This window comes from Callospermophilus lateralis, chromosome 17, assembly GCF_048772815.1.
Source record: "Callospermophilus lateralis isolate mCalLat2 chromosome 17, mCalLat2.hap1, whole genome shotgun sequence".
Classification (NCBI taxonomy): Eukaryota; Metazoa; Chordata; class Mammalia; order Rodentia; family Sciuridae; genus Callospermophilus; species Callospermophilus lateralis.
Window position 1 is genome coordinate 48,167,669 of NC_135321.1, and position 21,383 is coordinate 48,189,051.

Below are 21,383 nucleotides of genomic sequence, written 5' to 3' on the forward strand. Positions count from 1 at the left end.
AATGGCAATTATCAAGAATACAAATAATAATAAATGCTAGCCAGGATGTGGGGGGAAATGTACACTCACACATTGTTGGTGGCACTACAAATTAGTGCAATGACTCTAGAAAGTAGTATGTAGATTCCTCAAAAAACTAGGAATGGAGCCATCATATGATTATCCCACTCCTCAGTATACATACAAAAAAAATTAAAATCAGCATATTCGAGTGATGCAGCCACATCAATATTTATAGTAACACAATTCACAATTACCAAGCTATGGAACCAATCTAGGTGCCCTTCAACATATGAATGAATAAAGAAAAAGTGGTATATATACACAAGGGAATATTACTCAGCTGTAACAAAGAATGATTATCATGGCATTTGCTGGTAAATGGATGGAACTGGAGACTATCAAACTAAGTGAAATAAGCCAGTCCCAAAAAGTTAAAGGTTGAATGTTTTCTGATATGCAGAAGTTAATCCAAAATGGGGGAGGTGCGTTAAAGAAGAAAGAAAGAAAGAAAGAGAAAAGAGGGGAAAAAAGAGAAGAATCTCCTCAAAATATAGGAAACGTCAGTAGAGTAGTAGAGCAGACAAAGGGGGTGGAGGAGGAGAGGAAAAAGGAATGGGAAAAGGGAAGAAGACTGGAATGTATCTAACTGAACTTTTTTATACCAGGTGTATCCACGAGACACTAATTAAAAAAGAGTAGACTGTAAATGGATTGAAGAGGGATTGCTGGGGTGAAAGGAGAGGAGTAGGGGGTTGCCAGGTCGGAGGAAGTGCTGGGGCCTGAATCAGAGCAGGTTGTGTTCCATGCTTTTGTGATTATGTCAGGCTGTATTTGGGTGTTGTATATAACTAAAACGAATACAATTTTTTTTGAAAAAGCAAATTGGTAATAAGATATATGTGATTTAAAAACAATCTAAACCTGTAAACCCAGCTACTTGAGATGCTCAGGCAGGAGGATCATAAATGTCAGGCCAACCTTGGAAACTTAGGGAGACCCTATCCCAAAATACCATTTTAATGGGCGGGGGATGTAGTTCTGTGGTAGAGTACTGGCTTAGCATGGCTGGACCCTGGGTTCAAACCACAAGAAAGAAACAAACCAAAATCAGTCTGTTCTCATTTGGGAGAGGTCTACATATTTACTGTTTTCCTCCCACATACCCTTTCCACCACCAATCTTTGTTAAAATGTGTTTAACCGGAGGAGAGCAATGTCTAGTCTTGTTGCCATGGTTTCCAAGTGAGTTGTTGCTAGGAAAACAATAACACCTTTGTAATTATTTGATAGGGCATTCTGGAACATGAAGAAATTATTGATAACACAAGAGCAGATTTTAAACCAATATTTCTGTTGCTGCTACAAATTGTCCACTTTAATGTTTTTTTGTTTCAGTGTTCCAAAGAGCATGATATGAAAATTATCATTTATCTCATCAACTTGGGAAAGACAATATTAGTGAAAGTGAAAATTTATATTTTTAGATGAATTAATTAGTAAAATTAATAAAATGAATTTCAAGACGTGTGTTGATATGTAAAACAAAACAAAACAAAAATGAAAACAACTCATGCCAGATCCTCCCACACAGGCCTGCTCAGGGCTCAGCCTCATGGTAGGCCCAGGATCCCAGCCTCTGGCATAGGACCTCCCCTTCTGATCAGCAGACTACTGGGGGAGGTCAGGCTCAGCCCAGATCCTTGCGTGGGACCCTGGTCCAGGGTATATCCGAGTTCAAAACCCCCACTGGGAGCCTAAGCCTAACCCACTTCCATCTTGGGACACTGCAGTCATCGCCATAGCCTTCCCCATGCAGTAGCCCCTACCTTTTTGACAAAAGGCAGTGCCTAGAAGCAGCTATTCTCAGAGCAGGCATCCCAAAGAGAGTGTGAGCCCCACCCTTTCAGCTCCATCTTTGTAAGAAATTGCTTCCATCTTTGGGCACCTTAACTATTATCTTATTTACCTTGGCTATTGCCGCCATTAATTGCAGTAGCATACATTGAGGACACAAGTAGGGTCTGGAAGCCCAACATCAAGGTGATGTATAGACAATCTGCACAGGTACTATAAGAATATAGGGAAGAAACTGTAATATCTCAGATCCACACTGCAAGAAAGGAAGACACATAGACAGCATGAAAAAACAAGGGAGGAAAGTGCCCAAACAAACCAGGACACTATAATAACAGAACCCAAGGGCAGCGAAGTTGATGAACTGTCAGAGAAGGAGTTCAAAAGGTTCATTACTAAAATGATCTGTGAATTAAAGAATGACCTAAATGAGCAAATACAGGCAAAAATTGATCACTCCAACAAAGAGATAAGAGAGCAAATACAGGTAGATAATAATAAGAAAGCAAATACAGGTAGCAAAAGATTACTTCAAGAAAGAGAGACTGAAAAAAATAGACTAGATCACTTGGAAGAAAGAAAGTCAGATAATGAAGACAAAGTATACAACCTGGAAAATAAAGTTGGCCACACAGTGAAGATAGTAATAAACCATGAACAGAACATCCAAGGATTATGGTACAGCATCAAAAGACCAAATATAAGAGTTATTGGGATAGAGGAAGGCACAGAGTTTCAAGCCAAAGGAATGCACAACCTCTTCAATTACATAATATCCCAAAATTTCACAAACATGAAGAATGAATTGAAAAACCAAATACAAGAGGCTTATAGGACACCAAATGTGCAAAATTACAACAGAACTACACCAAGGCACATTATAATGAAAATGCCTAGCATACAGAATAAGGATAGAATCTTAAAAGCCGCAAGAGAGAGGAATCAGATCACATATAGGGGGAGACCAATTTGTACCTCAGCAGATTTTTCAACCCAGACCCTCAAAGCCAGGAGATCGTGAAACAACATATACAAAGCTCTGAAAGAAAATGGATGCCAACCAAGAATAGTATCCAGCAAAATTAAGCTTTATATTTGATGATGAAATAAAAACCTTTCACGATAAACAAAAGTAAAAGAATTTACAACTAGAAAGCCTGCACTGCAGAACATTCTCAGCAAAATATTCCACAGAGAAAATGAAAAACAATGATGAAAATCCGCAGAGGGAGGTACTATACTAAAAGAAAATCTAATCAGAGGAGAAACTAAGTCACATTAAATACCAAAATAAACAAAAATGGCTGGGAATACAAATCATGTCTCAATAATAACTCTGAATGTTAATGGCCTAAACTCACCAATCAAAAGACATAGTCTAGCAGATTGGATTTTTAAAAAAAGACCCAACAATATTGCCTCCCAGAGACTCATCTCATAGGAAAAGACATCCACAGACTGAAAGTGAAAGATTGGGAAAAATCACACCACTCACATGTACTGCGGAAGCAAGCAGGGGTTTCCATCCTCATATCATCTAAAATAGACTTTAAGCTAAAGTCAATCAAAAGGGATAAAGAAAGACACTGCATACTGCTCAATGGAACCATACACCAAAAAGACTTAACAATTATAAATATATATGCCCCAAACAATGGAGCAGCTGTGTTCATCAAACAAACTCTTCTCAAGTTCAAGAGTCAAATAGACCACAACACAATAATTCTGGGTGACTTTAACACAGCTCTTTCATCACTACATAGATCTTCCAAACAAAAGCTGAACAAAGAAACCATAGAACTCAATAATACAATCAATAACTTAGACTTAACTGACATATATAGAATATTTCATCCTTCAATGAGAGAATACACTTTCTTCTCAGCAGCACATGGATCCTTCTCTGAAACACATCATATACTATGCTACACAGCAACTCTTAGCAAATATAAAAAAGTAGAGATAGTACCCTGCATTCTGTCAGATCACAATGGAATGAAATTAGAAATCAATGATAAAATAAGAAACAAAAGCTACTCCAACACCTGGAGACTAAATAATGTGCTACTGAATGAACAATGGGTTGCAAAAGTCATCAAGGAGAGATTAAAATTTTTTTTAAATGTGAATGAGAACACAGATATAACATATCAAAATCTCTGGGATACAATGAAAGTGGTTCTAAGAAAATAGTTCATCGCATGGAGTTCATTACTTAAAAGAAGAAAAAGTCAACAAATAAATGACTTAACATTACATCTCAAAGCCCTTGAAGAAGAAGAACACATCTACAACAAAAGCAGTAGAAGACAGGAAATAATTAAAATCAGAGCTGAAATCAATGAAATTGAAACAAAAAAATTGAAAAAAATTGGCAGAACAAAAAATTGGTGCTTTGAAAAAACAAATAAAATTGACAGACTCTTAGTCATGCTAACGAAGAGAAGGAGAGGGAAAACTCAAATTATTAATATACATGATGAAAAAGGAAATAATACAAGAGACACTACAGAAATACAGAAGATAATTACAAATTATTTTGAAAACTTGTACTCCAGTAAAATAGAAAATATCAAAGGTATCTCAGGATGATATACTGATATAATGTTATACAATTTCAACAGATCAATTTCAAGTGATGAAATAGAAGACACCATCACTAGCCAACCAACCAAGAAAAGCCCAAGACCAGATGGATACAAAGCCGAGTTCTATAAGACCTTTAAAGAAAAACTAACACCAGTACTCTTCAATTTATTTCAGGAAATAGAAAAAGAGGAAGCACTTCCAAACTCATTCTATGAGGCCAATATTACTCTGATTGCAAAACCAGGCAAAGACACATCAAAAAAAGAAAACTTCAGACCAATATCTCTAATGAACATGGATGCAAAAATTCTCAATAAAATTCTGGAAAATTGAATACAAAAACATACTAAAAAGATAGTGCATCATGATCAAGTGGGATTCATCCCAGGGATGCAAGTTTGGTTCAACATATGGAAATCAATAAATGTAATTCATCACATAAGTAGGCTTAAAGATAAGAATCATATGGTCATCTCAGTAGACGCAGAAAAAGCATTTGACAAAATACAGCACCCCTTCATATTCAAAACACTAGAAAATTTAGGGATAACAGGAACATATCTCAACATCATAAAGGCTATCTATGCTATGCCTCAGGCCAACATCATTCTAAATGGAGAAAAATTGAAGGCACTCCCTCTAAAAACTGAAACAAGATGGGGATGCCCTCTTTTACCACTTCTATTTAACATAGTTCTTGAAAAGCTGGCCAGAGCAATTAGACAGAAAAAAGAAATTAAAGGGATACACATAGGAAAAGAACTCAAACTGGCACTGTTTGCTGATGATATGATTCTATACCTAGAAGACCCAAAAAGTTCCACCAACTCTGGATAGGGCAGAGGGGTAGGAAGGGAAAGGAGGGGGCATGAGGTTAGAAATGATGGTGGAATGTGATGGACATTAATATCCAAAGTGAATGTATGAAGACACTAATTGGTGTGAATATACTGTGTATACAACCAGAGATATGAAAAAATTGTGTTCTGTATGTGTAATATGAATTGTAACACATTCCACTGTCATATTTAAATAAAAAATTAATTTAAAAAAACAATTAACTCACAACTTGTCTGATTGTTTTTCGCTACCAGGGACTGAACCCAAGGGTGCTTGATCACTGAGCCCCGTCCCAGCCTTTTTGGTTTTTTATTTTGAGACAGGGTCTCCGTAAGTTGTTTAGGACCTCGCTAAGTTGTGGAGGCTGCCTTTGATGTCTGTTCCTCCTGTCTTAGGCTCCTTGCCCCAAACCTTTGTTTTCAAGGAACTTGACATTGTCAAAATTTATAAGAATCTCAGCCCTTCATTTCAAACCAGTTTAGGGAAAGCCTATGTTTTTCTATTAGGGTAGTGAAATCTTTCTTCCAGAGTCACAGGAATTATTTTTCAGAAGGAAATAAATGGCCCCATCTCTCTGTAAGAGTGTGAAAGTCAGAATCAATTTCAGTAATTTGGTATACAGTTTTTCATCTTTAAGTAAATGGCCCATATATAAATTATACCAGACGGCCTGAAAGTAACAATGTGAACACAAGTCAATATGCATGAGCATCCATTTTAACTTAAAGAGAAGCTAGTGCCATGGTTCAGACTTCTGTTCATCTCTCTGTCCCCCAAAGGTCCCCCTGGTAAAAGCTTGGTCCTTAGGGTGGTGCTATTGGGAGGTGGTGGAACCTTTAGAAACAGAGGCCTTGCAGGAGATCTTCATGGCATTGGGACATGCCCCTGAAGGGGAAGTTGAGATCCCAGTTCTGTCTTCTTTCTCTCTTTCACATCCTGGTCATGAGGTGAGCCATTGTGCTCCACCACGTGCTCCCACCATCACATGCTGCCACTGGCCCCAAACAGTGGAACCAACTAGTCATGGAAGAGAACGTCAAAACTGTGAACAAAATAAGTCTTTTCTCTCTAAAGTCGATCGCCTCAGGTATTTGTTATATTGACAGAAATTGGACCAACACAGAATACTTATTTAGTTATTTAGTTAAATCTTACCAAAATAGTCTCATTACCACAGTGCCAGTGATTCATCTGGAAAAGTTGCTTGCATAATTAAAGGACAGTGATAAGGATCAGGAATTGAGGTTGTACTTAGAAACGGATTAAATAATGTTTTGCTCATTTCAAATTAACCACACTGTTAGAATTGTCTAATATAAACATCCTCGAGTACAACATAAGGTTCTTGACCAGTTTTACAAGCTTTTGTACATAGCATTGGTGAAGCTTTGGGGTCTATTTAGCCTCACTTGTTGGTGGGGCCAGAGACTCACTATAGGAAACATTTGAAAGGTTGCTTCCCATCATCTGTTTTGCCTTTCTTCTGGTTTCAACATCTCAGTTTTTTTGTGGGGGAGGAAGTGAAAGGAACTTTACCTCTAACACTGTTCTGTTAGTTAAGGTGGCTCCAAATTTAATAATGTTATGATTTTTGGTACAACAGTTAATTGGTTAATTTTATGTGTTGATATGACTGACACATGAGTTACCCAGACTTCTGTTCAGCTATTATTCTGTTTGTTTCTGCAAGGTGTGTTTCTGGGCTAGATGAACATTTGAACTGGTGGTCCATCTACAGGATGAAATATTATTGGGCGATTAAAAAAAAAAAGAAGAAGAAATGAGAGCTGGGGATATAGCTCAGTTGGTAGAGTGCTTTCCTTGCATCCACAAGGCCTAGGGTTCAATCCCCAGCACCACACACACACACACACACACACAAAAAAAAAAAAAATGAACTACCAGGTTATGAAAAGACATGGAGGGAACTTAAATGTGTCCTGCTAAGTGAAAGAAGCAAATCTGAAAAGGCCTTTATAACTTTCCAAGGAGAGGGAGGGATGAACAACAAGGGGACAGAGGAACTTTAGATAGTACAAATTCAGGGCCTCACACATGCTAAGCATGCACTCTATCACTAGGTCATGCCCAGTCCATGAACCTGAATTTCAACTATGGACTTTGGGTGATATTGATGTGTTAGTGTTTATTCATTTATTTTAACAAATGCACCTCACGGATAGGAATCGCCTGCCAATGTTAGGGGATGCTGGGAGGGGTGTATAGGATCTCTTTTATTAACACTCAATTTTCTGTGAACCTAACACTGCTTGTTTGAAAAGTTATTAATTTTTAAAAATGGAAAAATACTTTCTTAGACATACACACACACCCCATATATAGAACTTATAGATGGACTCAAGATCAAGATAAACATCCACATGGACCAGAAATGGAGCGACATATCAAAGTGGGCAGTGGAGATGAAGTCATGACCTCTTGGGTTGTGGGTCTGAAGCAGGCAGGGGTGACAAAGAGGTTAGCTCTTGTAGTACAACAGGTTAAAATGCTCAACCTGATAGAATAAGAGTGGATTCATGCTTATAGCCAGAGGCAATGGAGGTCCCTCTCAGGAAACAGGCTGGAAGCCAAAATGGATAAATAAACAGACAAAACAAAAAAAGAAAAAAAATCCCCTCTCTACCTCCTTATGAGGAGCTGTGAGTCTAAAAAGGTGAGAAGAGTAATAACAGAAGTGACCACTAACTGAACTGGAGCCCTCCTTAGCTTAGTGACTGAATCTGTAATAACCAGATATAAACATGGAAAAGGAGCCTCAATCAGCAGGCCGAAGACCAGAAGATAGGAGGGGTGAAACCAGAGTGAAAGGGAGAGCAAGACTTCTACTCAAAATCATCCTGCCATTGGACTGGAACACACTGCCTACACAATGAATTAATAATGCTACGTGAGAATGAGCAAGAGAACGAGATGCCATTGTTAATAACTAGAGCACCAATATCTGACACTGAAAATTGGCAATAAAAGGGAAGATATTAAATTTTATCTACCCTGCTTTTCCTATATGAACATGTCCTAGACAAATCATAGCTAAGTTGAAGAAAGAAAGTTCTTTACAGAAAAATATAGCTGGAAAGTACTAAAAGAACAGCAAGCATTGAATGTACAAAACACTTATTTTTTTCTGAAAGTTAAACTCTGTCTTTATTCTTTACCATTTTATTTAGGTTAGGGAGCAACACTGCTGGGAAGACCCTCAGAGTGGGGAGAGGGGATCTATTGGATGGAATCTTCCCTCTGAGCATCAGTTATTCTCAGTGCCTCATTGCAGCATTTTTTACGGCAGACTTTTCAAAGGCAAAGTACTGAAGATTTAATGAATACTTTAATGAATATTTGTGAGTACTACGTATTTAATGCATGCTCGAATTAGAAATCACTTGCAACCTTAAGAGATCATTCAATTGGGCAGCATAATGAATGGATAAAACCATTAGATGCTTAGAAAGGAAGTCTTAACAATGGAGAGATCAGACCATTTCACCTGGATGGTTCTGTGGGTCTAAGAAGGTGGGACAGAAATGACAGAGCTATGTGACCAGTAACCGAACCAAACTATCCTTGGTTGGCTTAGTGACTTGAGCTATAACCCCAGCTCTTCACTGGAGTATTTTTGTCAAAAAGGGATTATGCAGAATTTAATGAAGGCTCTAGAGCCAACTTTTTTTTTTTTTTTTAAACAAGTATTATAGAGGAAAACAAGATAAATGATGCCATAAAGAAACAAACCCACAACTTCAGAATGTAGGGCATTTTATATTATGGAACAACTTATTTGACTTTTCTAAAAGTCAGTGGCTCAAAAATAAAGGAATGGCTAAAAGAAAGCCAGAAGCTTTACTTAATGAATTTATTTTGTTTGCAGTGCTGAGGAACAAACCTAGAGCCTTGCCCATGCTCAGCAAGTGCTCTACCACTGAACGATACCCCTAGCCCAAAAGCTCTATTTATTTATTGTTTTCTGCTACTCAAGATTGAACTCAGGGGTGCATTACCACTGAACCACACCCCAGACATTTTTTATTTTGAGACAGGATCTTGCTAAATTGCAGAGGGCTGGCCTGAGTCACTGGGATTACAGGCATTCACTACCTACCATGCTTGGCCCAGCCGTTTTATTTTAAAAGAAACATAAGTGGCACAGCAACCAAAAGTACTACATGGATATTATTTGGCTCCCAATTCTAACAAATTAACTGTGAATCAACAAACTAAAAACCACAAACAGCAACAAAAATATTTTAAGACAAATTAGGTAAATCTATTAAGGTGATACTGAGAATTTGTTACTAATTTAGTTAGGCATGATAATGACATTGTGGCTATACAACAAAATAATTAATTTATTTTTAGAGAAGTTTAATTGATACTTTTTTTGATATATTTTTCAAAATTATAAAAAGAACCACAAAGCAATTATGAAGTGTAAAATATGATCATTAAAATATAAAATAATAGATGGAAAAATCAGTTGACTGGACACAACTAAAGAGAGAATTAGTGGTTTGGAAGGTAGTACTGAAAATTCAAGCATAATTTATCATAGAGATAAAAAATGAGAGTCTAGGTAAGAGTAATGAATACACACATTCTTATATTTTGAATATTAAAACAATATTCAAAAACAACTCTAGTATGCAGAGCCAAGAAGATTACAAGTTCAAAGTTAGCCTAGGCAATTTAGCAGGACCCTAAGTTAAAATAAAAATTTAGAAAGGGGTGGGGATTTAGTTCAATGATAGAACACTTGCCTAGTATTGTGAACAACCCCCCTAAAAGTCTTAGTTCAAAAGCTATGTTAGTAGTGAAATGATTAAATTAAATGCAAACGCAGACACATATAGTGCAACTAAATATTAAGAACAAAAAGAAATTTTAAGAGTTACCAGGGAGAAAAGATTTTATCTGTACACTAAAACCAAATTCCTCCCCACATTCTAGCACTGGGGATTGAATCCAAGGGCACTCTACCATTAAGCTACATCCACAACCCTTTGTATTTTTCTAAACTGACAAGGCTGGCCTTGAACTTGCAATCCTTCTATCTCAGCCTCTCAAGTAGCTGGGATTAAAAACAATTAAATCTAACAAAAAAATTAGCAGCAATAATAGATGATAAGACAACAAATATTTTCAAAGTGCTGTGGGAAAATTACTGTTTATCTACTAGCCTCGAGTCAGCTAAACTATCATCAAGACTAGGATAAAAATAAAGATATTGGTTTAGGGGTGTAGCTGAGCAGTAGAATACTTACAAGGCCACAGGTTCAATCTCCATTACGAAAAAAAAAGTATTGCAAAAATATAAAATGATACCCATCATCCCCTGGAACCTTATTGAATAATATCTATTAATTAATGTAGTTATTACACAGGAAGATACATTACCTACTTACCAACATTGAAAGGACAATTACCATAGTTAATATTAATAATACAGTGAAGGGGCTGGTGTTGTAGCTCAGTGGTAGAGTGCTCGCCTAGCATGCATGAGGCACTGGGTTCTATCCTCAGCACCACATAAATGTAAATGAAGATATTGTGTTCACCTAAACTTAAGAATAAATATATTTTTTAAAAAATACAGTTTAATAATTCATTCATCTGAGAGCATCTTGAGCAGACTGTCTTTGCCAGTAGATCATTCTTGTTCCTTTGCCCTGTGGAACGTCCCATAATCTTTGATCATTTCTTGTTGATTCTCATTTTTAGTTTCTATTGTTGGAAATATTTCACTATACAAAAACGTGTTCTGGGGAAAAACCTCAAAAAACTGGTCCCAGCATATGAGAGCTGACTGCAAGAGACCAAAGCAAGAGGAAACAGATCCAGGATTACCCAGAATGAGATTTACTGGGGAAGTGTGTATTGGGTGGCAGCAAGACAGGTGGATTCCTACAGTTAGGGTCTGGATAAAAGTGACTTCATCCAAACCAGAATATAGTTAGTTTACCTCAAGCTAAACTCAAAGACATTGGACACGCATCTACCCCTGATGACCCTGGGTCTGGTCATAAAGCCCACATACCACTCTAACAGTTCCATTTATTTGTAGTATGCTTGGAAACTATATGGAGAAGACTGGCCAGAGTTACTCAGGGGCAATCATGGTGATTATAAACCAAGACAGCTGCAATCAGATCAAGCTAGATTTTTACAAATGGTATAGCTGAAAGAAATCAGAAGATGAAACGGGGGGATAAAAGGGCTCAAAGGGGTTGGAGTTGTGGCTCAGTGGTAGAGCACTTGCCTAGCATATGTCAAGCCCTGGGTTCAATCCTCAGCACCACATAAAAAAATAAACAAATAAAATAAAGGTATTGTGTCCAACTACAACTGAAAAATAAATAATAAAAAAAGAATTCTTTATTTAGGTTGTATCTTTGCTAATCAATGATCTTTGAAATGAGAGAGTATCTGGAAAAGTCTAGCACATGGAAATGTCAATATTTCATTTTTTTGGTGTGTGACAAACAGTTACTTTAAGAAGACAGGGAACTCCACTTAGTAGAGACTAAACTTTTTATCTTGGCACTCAGGCTCTCTGTAATTACATTCATCTTACCCACCCTGCCTTATCTGTTGACACAGTTCCACACATAGGTCCTCTGCCTTGTGAGTCTCTGCCCCTCTTCTTAGTCTTCTTCCTAGATCCATTTGCAGTATTATTACATATTTTAATATTTTTTCTACATTTTCTGATGGACTGTAACATCCTGGAATGTAGGGTCCATTGATAATCAACGAATAATTGATGATTTAATGAATTTGATTGCTTTGGAATTTTGCATTTTCTGCATTTCTCTAGAACTCTCCTACCTCCAGCTGCCTTACTCTCACTTCAGTTTCTTTCTTCTCTAAATTCCTGTCACTAATACCCTTAATCCATTCATGCAGCAAATATGTAGATTGCTTACCCCATGCAGGATCTGTTCCAGGCCTAGGGGACATAGAGATGAACAAGATATATCCAAGTCACTGTCCTGATACGAAGCAGATAATAAACATATAGCAATCTAATTATAATTATTAAAGTCCTTCAGAGCACAATATGATCCTGAACTATCTAACTGAATCGTCAAATATTTCTGAAGGAGATGCAAAGAAGTATTTCACAGTTTAAATGGAAGGATTAAAATATAACTGTTGGGCTGGGATTGTGGCTTAGTGGCAGAGTACTTGCCTAGCACAGGTGAGGCACTGGGTTTGATCCTCAGCACCATATAAAAAAATAAACTAATAACATTTGGAAAAAAATTTAAAAATATATAACTTATTGCTGGACACATGGCACACACTTTAAAAAAAATATTTGTTTTCATTTATAGGTGGACACAATATCTTTATTTTATTTTTATGTGGTGCTGGGGATCAAATTCAGTGCCTCACGCATGGCAGCATTGTGAGCCACAATCCCAGCCCAGCACACACTTTTAATCCCATGTAATCCCACATTTTTGTAATCTCAAGAGGCTGAAGCAAGTTCAAGGCCGCCTTAAAAATTTAGCAAGACCCTGTCTTAAAATAAAAGATTAAAATGCATATATATGTATATATTTGCTATGTACACACATTAAAACATTAAGTATTAAATGCTAAGGATACTACCTATTGCCAGGCAAGGTGGTGCATGCCTGTAATCCCTCCAGCTACTCTGGAGGCTGAGGCAGGAGGTTAAGTGGGCTAGGTAGGATAGAGTGCTTGCCTAGCATATGCTAATACATGGGTTCAATGGAAAGTAAAAAAAAAAGTAATATTAAGTGTTAAAAGTTATTAAATATTAAAAGATAGAAGGCAATTAAATGTTATCTCAATTCCTTGAAATCTAGGATTTCAGAAATTCAAATTTTGTTTGTTTTTTTCTGATGCTGGAGATCAACCAGACCCTTGTGTATGCTAGGACATGACGTTCCACAAAGTAAATAAACATTGCATTCAAACTGCAGTTGTTTAAAGAGGCAGAAAAAAAACTTTCCGGTTTGTAAGGCACATATATTAAAGACACGAGATGTGAGTAAGTGGAGAAAAATTTAGTAGACCTTCTAAGGTAGGAGCGAGGAGCAAAAAAGAGAAGGCAGGCACAGTACTGTCAATTCTTGGTGTCTGAGTAGAACAGGTTCCAGGAATTCCTCCAGACACCAAACTCTTCCTGTGCTCAAACCCCTTATATAAAAGGATACAGTATTGTATAGAATCTATTCACATCTTCCCATGTAGTTCAAATCATCTCTAGATTACTTATTATACTTAATACAATGTCAATGTTATGTAAAGAGCTGTTATACTGTATTATTTAGGGAATAATGTCCAGGAAAAAAGTCTCTGCATGGTCAGTACAGTCACAATTATAAAAAAAATTTGATCTGTGGTTGGCTAAATATATGCATATGGCATCTGTGAATACAGAGGACTGACTGTATACTCAAACATCATGCAATTTATTTTGTTTGTTTTGTAGCACTGGGTGTTGAAACCAGAGCCTTATGCATTCTAGGCAAGCACTCTACCATTAAGGTACATCCCTGGCCCTTTCTAAACTATTTTGAGACAGGATCTGTTTAAATTGCCCAGGCTGGCCTTGAACTTTCAATCCTCTGGCTCCAGACTCCTGAACCCCTCCTGGGATTACAGGTATGTGCTGTCATGTCTGATTCAAACATTATTAATTTTAATTGAAATAGTATATGGAGGAAATATTAAGCACAAAGCAGAACAGTTTGTGTCCAATTGTGAAGATTTTTGTTTTAAAAGAAAATTTTTAATAAGAAACTGTAGGAATTGAACTTAATCTGGAAGGTAAATAGGTAAAAATACAAGTGCATCTGTTATTCTATTCTGAGTCAACTGTATTCGGTCATTATTCTTTTTAAAAAATATTTTTTAGTTGTAGATGGATACAATACCTTTATCGAACCCAGTGCCTCACACATGCTAGACGAGCACTCTACCACTGAGCCACAACCCCAATCCCTGGTCCATTATTTTTGACATAATATGCACTTTAAATCTTACAACCCTGAGTCATAGATATTATCATATTCATTTTACAGCTGAGAAAACAAAACAAAGAATTTTGTTAATTGTTTTAGAAAAAAATTATAAGCTTGAAGATTATTCACAAAAGAAACCAACATTTGCATAGCAGAAACTGTTGGTTTTCTATCAAAATGAACTACTGTCTCCTTCCTGTATAATAATAGGGTTTAAGCTTGTGTGCTATGTCTTATTAGAAACTATACTTCCCAGGCTTCCATGTAGCTAAGCATGGTCATATAACCGTTTTCACCAATGAAATGTGAATGGAAATAACTTGTAAACATTGCTGTAGTTCTTCTTGCTTAAAAGGAAATTGCTCTCTTGTATTTCCCGCCCCCTTTTATTTCTTCTTTCTGTGAGCTGAAACTTGGATGTGCCTGCAACCATCTTCAACCAAAGACCCTTAACACATTGCTACTCAAAAGGGTCATTTTTGGACTATGAATATTAGTGTCTCTTGAGAGCTCATTAGTATTTTAAACTCTACCAAACACCTGTGGAAAGAGAATCTGCATTTTAACAAGATCCCAGGTGATTTGAGTTTATATTCAACTTGGAGACACCCTTCTGCAGCAGGTAGTGGAGCCGCTTTATGGGTAGAAAGAATGATGGTCTGTAAACAACCTTGCCTTTGCTCTCCCCTGACTCCTCCATAACCTTCTAGCTTCTTTAAGTAATTAAATCTTGAGGCCTCTTTATCATACCAACTTCACTTTATATAATCTGCATCATCTGTTGACCCCAAAATAGATTTTGCATCAATTTTATGAAATACTTATGAACGTTTTTTTTTTTTTTTTAAAGAAAGTATTGTTCTAGGCCATCTCCCTCTCCCCACTTCATGTATATACATGTGTATACATGTATACACACAAATATTGAGGATCCTAAATTATTTAAGGCTGGGCTTTTTTTCCTAGAAAGACATAACTTAATATACAGCAACATCAGAACATTAGAATGATACATGATTAAAAAAAGTATAGTGGATGTTTACTATTTTTATTTATGATCGTCTCTAGTGGACAGAATAATACTTCTGAAAATACATCCATGTCCTAATCTCTTGAACCTGTGAATGTTACCTTCCAAAAGAGACTTGCTGATGTAGTTGAGATGAGAAGATTATCTTGAATTATCCAGGTGGGGCCGATGTAATTACAAGGGACCTTATAAAGAGAGAGGCAGTGGTCAGAGAAGTAACTGCTGAAGTTGGAGAGATGCCATTGCAGGGACAGAGACGGGAGTTGAAGATATAGACAGCTTCTGGAGTCTGGAGAAGGTAAGGAACAGATTCTCTAGAGCCTCCGGAAAGGCTATAGACTCAACCCATTAAGGTTAAGACCATTCTTGGATGTCTCTTCACCAAAGCTGTAGGATGATAAATTCGTACTGTTTTAAGCCACTAAGTTTATGGTAGCTGGTTACAGTAGCCAGGGAAAACTAATACATGACCTTTTTTTTCTTCTCCATTTGAATAGTCCATGCCCCATCCCTCAATGTGTCTGGATGGGAGGCTGAGCCTGAAATTCCTTTCATTATAGGCTTAGAGGGTAAGGGAACATTGGCCAATTACATATTCTTTCTCAGGGCACAATGTTGAGGGAGTGATGTAGACACAAGATTAGAAATGTTCCAGGGTGACTGGAGTGGGCAGGCTATTTGTATGACATGATCTTGCCTTTGCTCCCTGCTGTCCAACTCTCTTGATTCCTAATCCATTTTCTGTGCTGGTTCCCTGGTTTTCTTGTTGATGATGTTATCTACCCTATATTATTTGTGTGTGTGTGTGTGTGTGTGTGTGTGTGTGTGTGAATGTGTGTATGTTGCTGGGATTGAATGTAGCAGTGCTCTACCACCAAGTACATTCCCAACCCTTTAAAATTTTTTTTAAGTTGTAGATGGACACAATACTTGTATTTTTATGTGGTGTTGAAGATCAAACCCTGGGCCTCACATGTGCCAGGCAAGTGCTCTACCACCGAGCTATAACCCCAGCCCTCTTTTAAAAAATTTGAGACAGGGTCTTGCTAAAATAACCCAGGCTGGCCTTGAACTTGTGATTCTTCTGTCTCAGCCTCTTGAGTGGCTGAGATCACAGGTGTATGCTATCATGCTGGGCTGCTACCCTATATTATACCAACCAATTATCTAGTTTCTCCTGTTTCCAGTCAGGTGTTCCAATTAAGGAAAAAAGTTATGGAGCTAATATGTGCATGTTTTAATATTCCTATTCATACTTTGTTCTATTAGGACAAGACCTTTGTTTAATCCATTTTGCACCCATAACTTCTATTTTACACGTCCGGGTCACTACATGCTAGTTGAATAAAAGAAGAAAATAGCTAATAATGTAAGACTATTTCATAGGCAGGAAGGGGCAATCATGGGAGTAGGCTTCAAGTTTTATCTGAAAGATTTAGCAATAAATGGAGACTTTAAAGTTGGACAGAATTTCTTTTAGCAAGATGAGCACAGGGTATTCTAATCAATAAACCACTGGTAGTTAGTTCACTATATATTTTAATAACCTTGTTTATTTATTCATAAACATGCTTATTGAGATCTTACCAATATATTTATTATTTAAAGAAGTCCACCTTACAAAGAGGAGTCTACCATTAACTATAGGTAGAACAGGGCTTATTGCTGTCATCTACAACCCTCTCTGACACAGTGGAAGGCTAGTTCTGCAAATTTCCTTTTTTTTTTTTTTGTACCAGGGATTGAACCGAGAGGGGCTTAATCACTGAGCCACATCCCCACCCTTTTTCTATTTTTTATTTTGATACAGTGTCTTGCTAAATTCCTTAGGGCCTTACTAAATTGCTGAGGCTGACCTGGAACTAGCTATCCTCCTGCCTTAGCCTCCTAACCCCCTGGGATTACAGGCATACATCAAAGCACTTAGCACTGCAAATTTCCTTTTATGCTCCCTTTCAGTTGCTAGAATGGTTTCACAGCTCCTATCTATTTTAAATTTAGCTCAACAGATCTTCAGAGAGGCTGGAAGAAGTTAGCTATACCAAAGGAGACATTGTGGTGCTGAAAAAAAACTTGATCTAGAAGGTCATGAATAGAAAAACTAAGCTTAAAGTGAAGCCAGAATTAGAATTAGACAAGCAGTCTGTATAGATAGGTAAATCAAGTCAGGTTGGGTCAAGGAGGCCAATTTGAGTGAGTTCAGAAAACTGGAGAGGGATTGAAATGCTAATGCCTTCAGCGCCCTTCCTCCACCCTTATCCAGATAACCTGCCCCTGCTCCAACCAGTCGCTATGGTAACCTGTCCAAGGGATTGTCCCTCCTCACCTGCCAAGATCATGCCACCTTGGCCCCTCTGCTTCTCACCTTTTGGTGATCTCACTGAGCATCTCCTGGGCAGGAAAGAGACAGATAAGGGAAGAGAGCAGGAGAACAAAGAAAGCCTAAGACATATAAAAGGCAGGTCACCCTCACTTCTTGAGATACCAGGATACCAGCATACCAGCCATGGCCCTCTACTCCCTCCCAGGAGAAGTCTGTTACCCCTTTTAAATAAACCCTGCTTTATATGTTTGCCTCAGTGTGCTTCTCTAATGTTATACTTCAACATGTGAGGAAGCAGGACTTGTCACCAGTAATGGGTGGTATCAAAAGTATGTTGCTTTCATATCCAATTCTCATAGCATCAAATAATGCCCAAGTACCTAACAGCCAAGATTCATGTTTATAATGAGAGGAAAACACATTGAGAGTGTGATCAGAGTTACTAAGGGAACATTTGGGTGCAATGGGAGTGCAGTTTAGAGAATGATTTGCACTTGCACCCTTACATCTTTAGGTCTCCCTATCAACTTCAACAAGAGGCAGCAAAGACTTTTCCATAAATGACCAATGCATTATGTATTCCATGTCACTCCCCACAACCTTAGGGTCTAAATCCCAGGGCCCCTACTGCTGAGCTCCATCCCTAGCCCTTTTCATTTTTATTTTGAGACAGTCATTCCCTAAGTTGCCCAGGCTGGCCTTGAACTTACATTCTCCTGCTTTAGCCTCCTGAGTAGCTGGGATTACAGGCGTGCACCACCACTCCAGACACATGCACTGTTTTTAAAGTTCTATTTTAGAGAACTATATTACCAGACATTTGCAAAACAGGCAATAAAGCTACCCATAGCCTGCTTCTGTAACCATGCTCTACGAAACCCCTTGCAAGTCTTTACTGTTACAATAACAACTATAAATTATCTAATATTATAAGTGATATAATAGTTATCATGTATTTCATACTGTGCTAAGTACCTTCTTTACATAACCTAATTTAATCTCCAAAACAATCAGAATGTAGACACTATCATTTCAATTATATAGATAAACTAAGGCTCAGAGTCCTACAGCTAGTAAGAGCTGGGATTTAGAATAAGTCCTTGTATAATCACTAATTTTATATAGGTACAATCACGATGCTCAATACATTTTAATCCCCTTAATAAATGTGACCTAGAGCAAGGCCCCTCAACTCCCAGCTCCCTAGCTGGGTACGTGAAAAACAAAAAATCTCTGGTTGCAATGACCCACCATTTTTCAAAACGGGGGAAAATCACTTTTTCAAAATCAGACAGCCAGGGGTAAGGCAGGTTCCCATTCAACCCGCGGGGCGGGCGGGGCCTCGTGAACCACGCGGTCAGTCAGCCCGAGTGGGCGTCCAGTGCGCAGGCGCGCACCTGTTCCGGCGGCTGGGGCCGCGTGCCCACGGCCCTCCCCTGCCTCGCTCCGCCTGTCCGTCTCCCGCCTCCGCCCGGCTCCAGCCACCCTGCAGGCTCCGCCCCTGCCCTCCCTGCCGCGTCTCCTCCCTGCAGTCTCTCTCTGTGGGCGAACTGCGTGCTGCTGCGTCATCGCCAGTGGCCGGTTTGAATGAGACTCGTCGCACCCGAGCCGCCACCACCGTGCTTCCACCTCGGCCGCCTCCACAAGCTTCTTCTGGTCCCTTTCCCTGCGCGGTCTTTGCCAGGACCAGCCTTCCTACGCCGCCACCTCCCTGCGCACCCCCGCCATGCCGCTGTACTCCGGTGAGCTCCCTCCTCGCCTCTTATCGCACTCTCGAGGCGGACGCTTAGGCCTCCACGTAGGCCTAGCCTGCAGAGGCGGGCGCGGGGCACGGACTCGGGGAGCGCCAGGGTGGGGTGCGCTGGGTGGCTGCAGAGCGGGGACGACCCTGGTACCTTCTCCTCCCTGTTGCGACGGAGACTTGCCACGCGTGGGAGCCGCCTGCTGGGTGGGATGGGAGCCGGAGTAGAGATGGGGAAGCTGCTCGGAGTCATGACTCTGCAGAATAGTTTGTCGCTGTCCTAGTGTGCTGGGGAAGGTGAGGGTGTGTCCTGGGGTGCCAGGGACCAGGCTGCAGGTGCAGTGCTATTCCTTTGGGCTTCTTGGTGGCAGCTGCGGAAGGAAGTGGGGAAAGAGGGTAGGGATGCAGGGACTCAGGGATGTTAAGAGTGGCCTTCATCCTCCTTGGGGTTGATAGCTGCCCTTTGCTTACCCCTTGCTGCCTTTTGGCTCAGCTGCCCCCTTTATGCCCATTTCAGTTCTATTCCGAGGCAGATTGAAAAACCTGTGTATTTACTTATTCGTTTTCATTTCATCATATATTGTATTGGACTTCTGTAACCCAAGTGTTGTGTTAGCTTTGAGAGGTAGACGAATGTAAATATCCACCAGCGTTTTTTTTAAAATATATATATTTGTTTTTTAGCTTTAGGTGGACACAATATCTTTATTTTATTTTTATGTGGTGCTGAGGATCGAACCCAGCGCCCCATGCATGCCAGAGGAGCGCTACTACTTGAGCCATATTCCTAGCCCTCCGCCAGCGTTTTTGTTTGGCATTTGACAGGACTGGTTTGCTCGATGGCTGCCTAACATGTTGACCAGGAATCACATTTTTACTTACTTAATGGACCTACTGTTTTCCAGTCTTATTCAAAATGGCACCTAACATGTGTATAATGGCCCTAATTAGGTATGGATATGTGATTCATTGACTGTCCCTTACCCGACTGTGTCATAGTTCCTTTAAGGTTCAGGATTTTCAGTGAATCAAGAGTACTGTTTAATCTCTAGCTGGATTCTTGATGGTCTAGAATTTTGAATCCAAGCTTTAATAATAATTACCCAACCCTTTTCTAAAGCCACAGCTTGAAATATCCTATCTTGAAATGGGATATGCAGTATTAAATTGAGGGGGCATTAATTAAATAATGGTTGATAAAGAAGGCTACCTACTAACACATCGGTAGGTTTATAAACATACAACAAAACCAGTCTTTCTCTTTATTCCTACAAAAAATGCCACAATAGATTCTAACTTAAAAATTTAGTTCTGTGTTAAATATTTAATCAGATCTTTTTCTCATTCCCAACATGTGGGTATTGAAGTAAATTTCAAAGGTCCCTTCCATTGACATCTCCATGTTGAGAGTCTATATTTTCAAGATCAGCAAAAAGCCTTATATTAAAATGAAGAGAACATTTTAAGTACCATTCCTTAAGTTTTACTATCTAGATTCTTAAATGATTAAAGATAAGTACGATAAAGATTATTGAACACCCAATGTAAGCTGGATTTTTTTTTTTTGTACCCAGGATTGAACCCAGGGGCACTCAAACACTGAGCCACATCCCCAGACCTTTTTTAAAAAAAATTTATTTAGAGACAGGGTTTCATTAAGTTGGTTAGGACCTTTCTAAGTTAAAAAAAATATATATATATATTTAGTTTTAGGTGGACACAATATCTTTATTTTCTTTTATGTGGTGCTGAGGATCGAACCCAGTGCCTCACACATGCCAGGCTAGCGCGCTACCACTTGAGACACATCCCGAGCCCCCTTTCTAAGTTTTTGAGGTTGGCTTCTGAGCTGCTGGGATTACAGGCATAGGCCACAGTGCCACGCCATGTGAGCTGGGGTTTTATATGCTTTGCCTTGTTTTAATCTTTAACATAATCCTGTGTTACTGGTATGATTTCCCTTTTTGGATAAGCAAAAAGTTTAAGAAGGCCA

At 38.7% G+C, this 21,383-nt stretch overlaps 1 protein-coding gene across 2 annotated transcripts in view; it reads left to right on the forward strand.

The window, feature by feature from the left end:
• Positions 1-19,187: 19,187 nt before the first annotated feature.
• The window catches only part of Usp14 (ubiquitin specific peptidase 14), a 45,845-nt gene continuing 43,649 nt past the window's right edge, over positions 19,188-21,383 (forward strand). The window contains exon 1 of one of the 2 annotated variants that reach the window (XM_076837271.2): positions 19,188-19,391. In XM_076837271.2, the coding sequence (XP_076693386.1) occupies positions 19,376-19,391 (16 nt within the window). In that variant the 5' untranslated portion in view covers positions 19,188-19,375. The remainder of the gene's footprint in view (positions 19,392-21,383) is intronic. The other variant, XM_076837270.2, reaches the window with a different exon arrangement.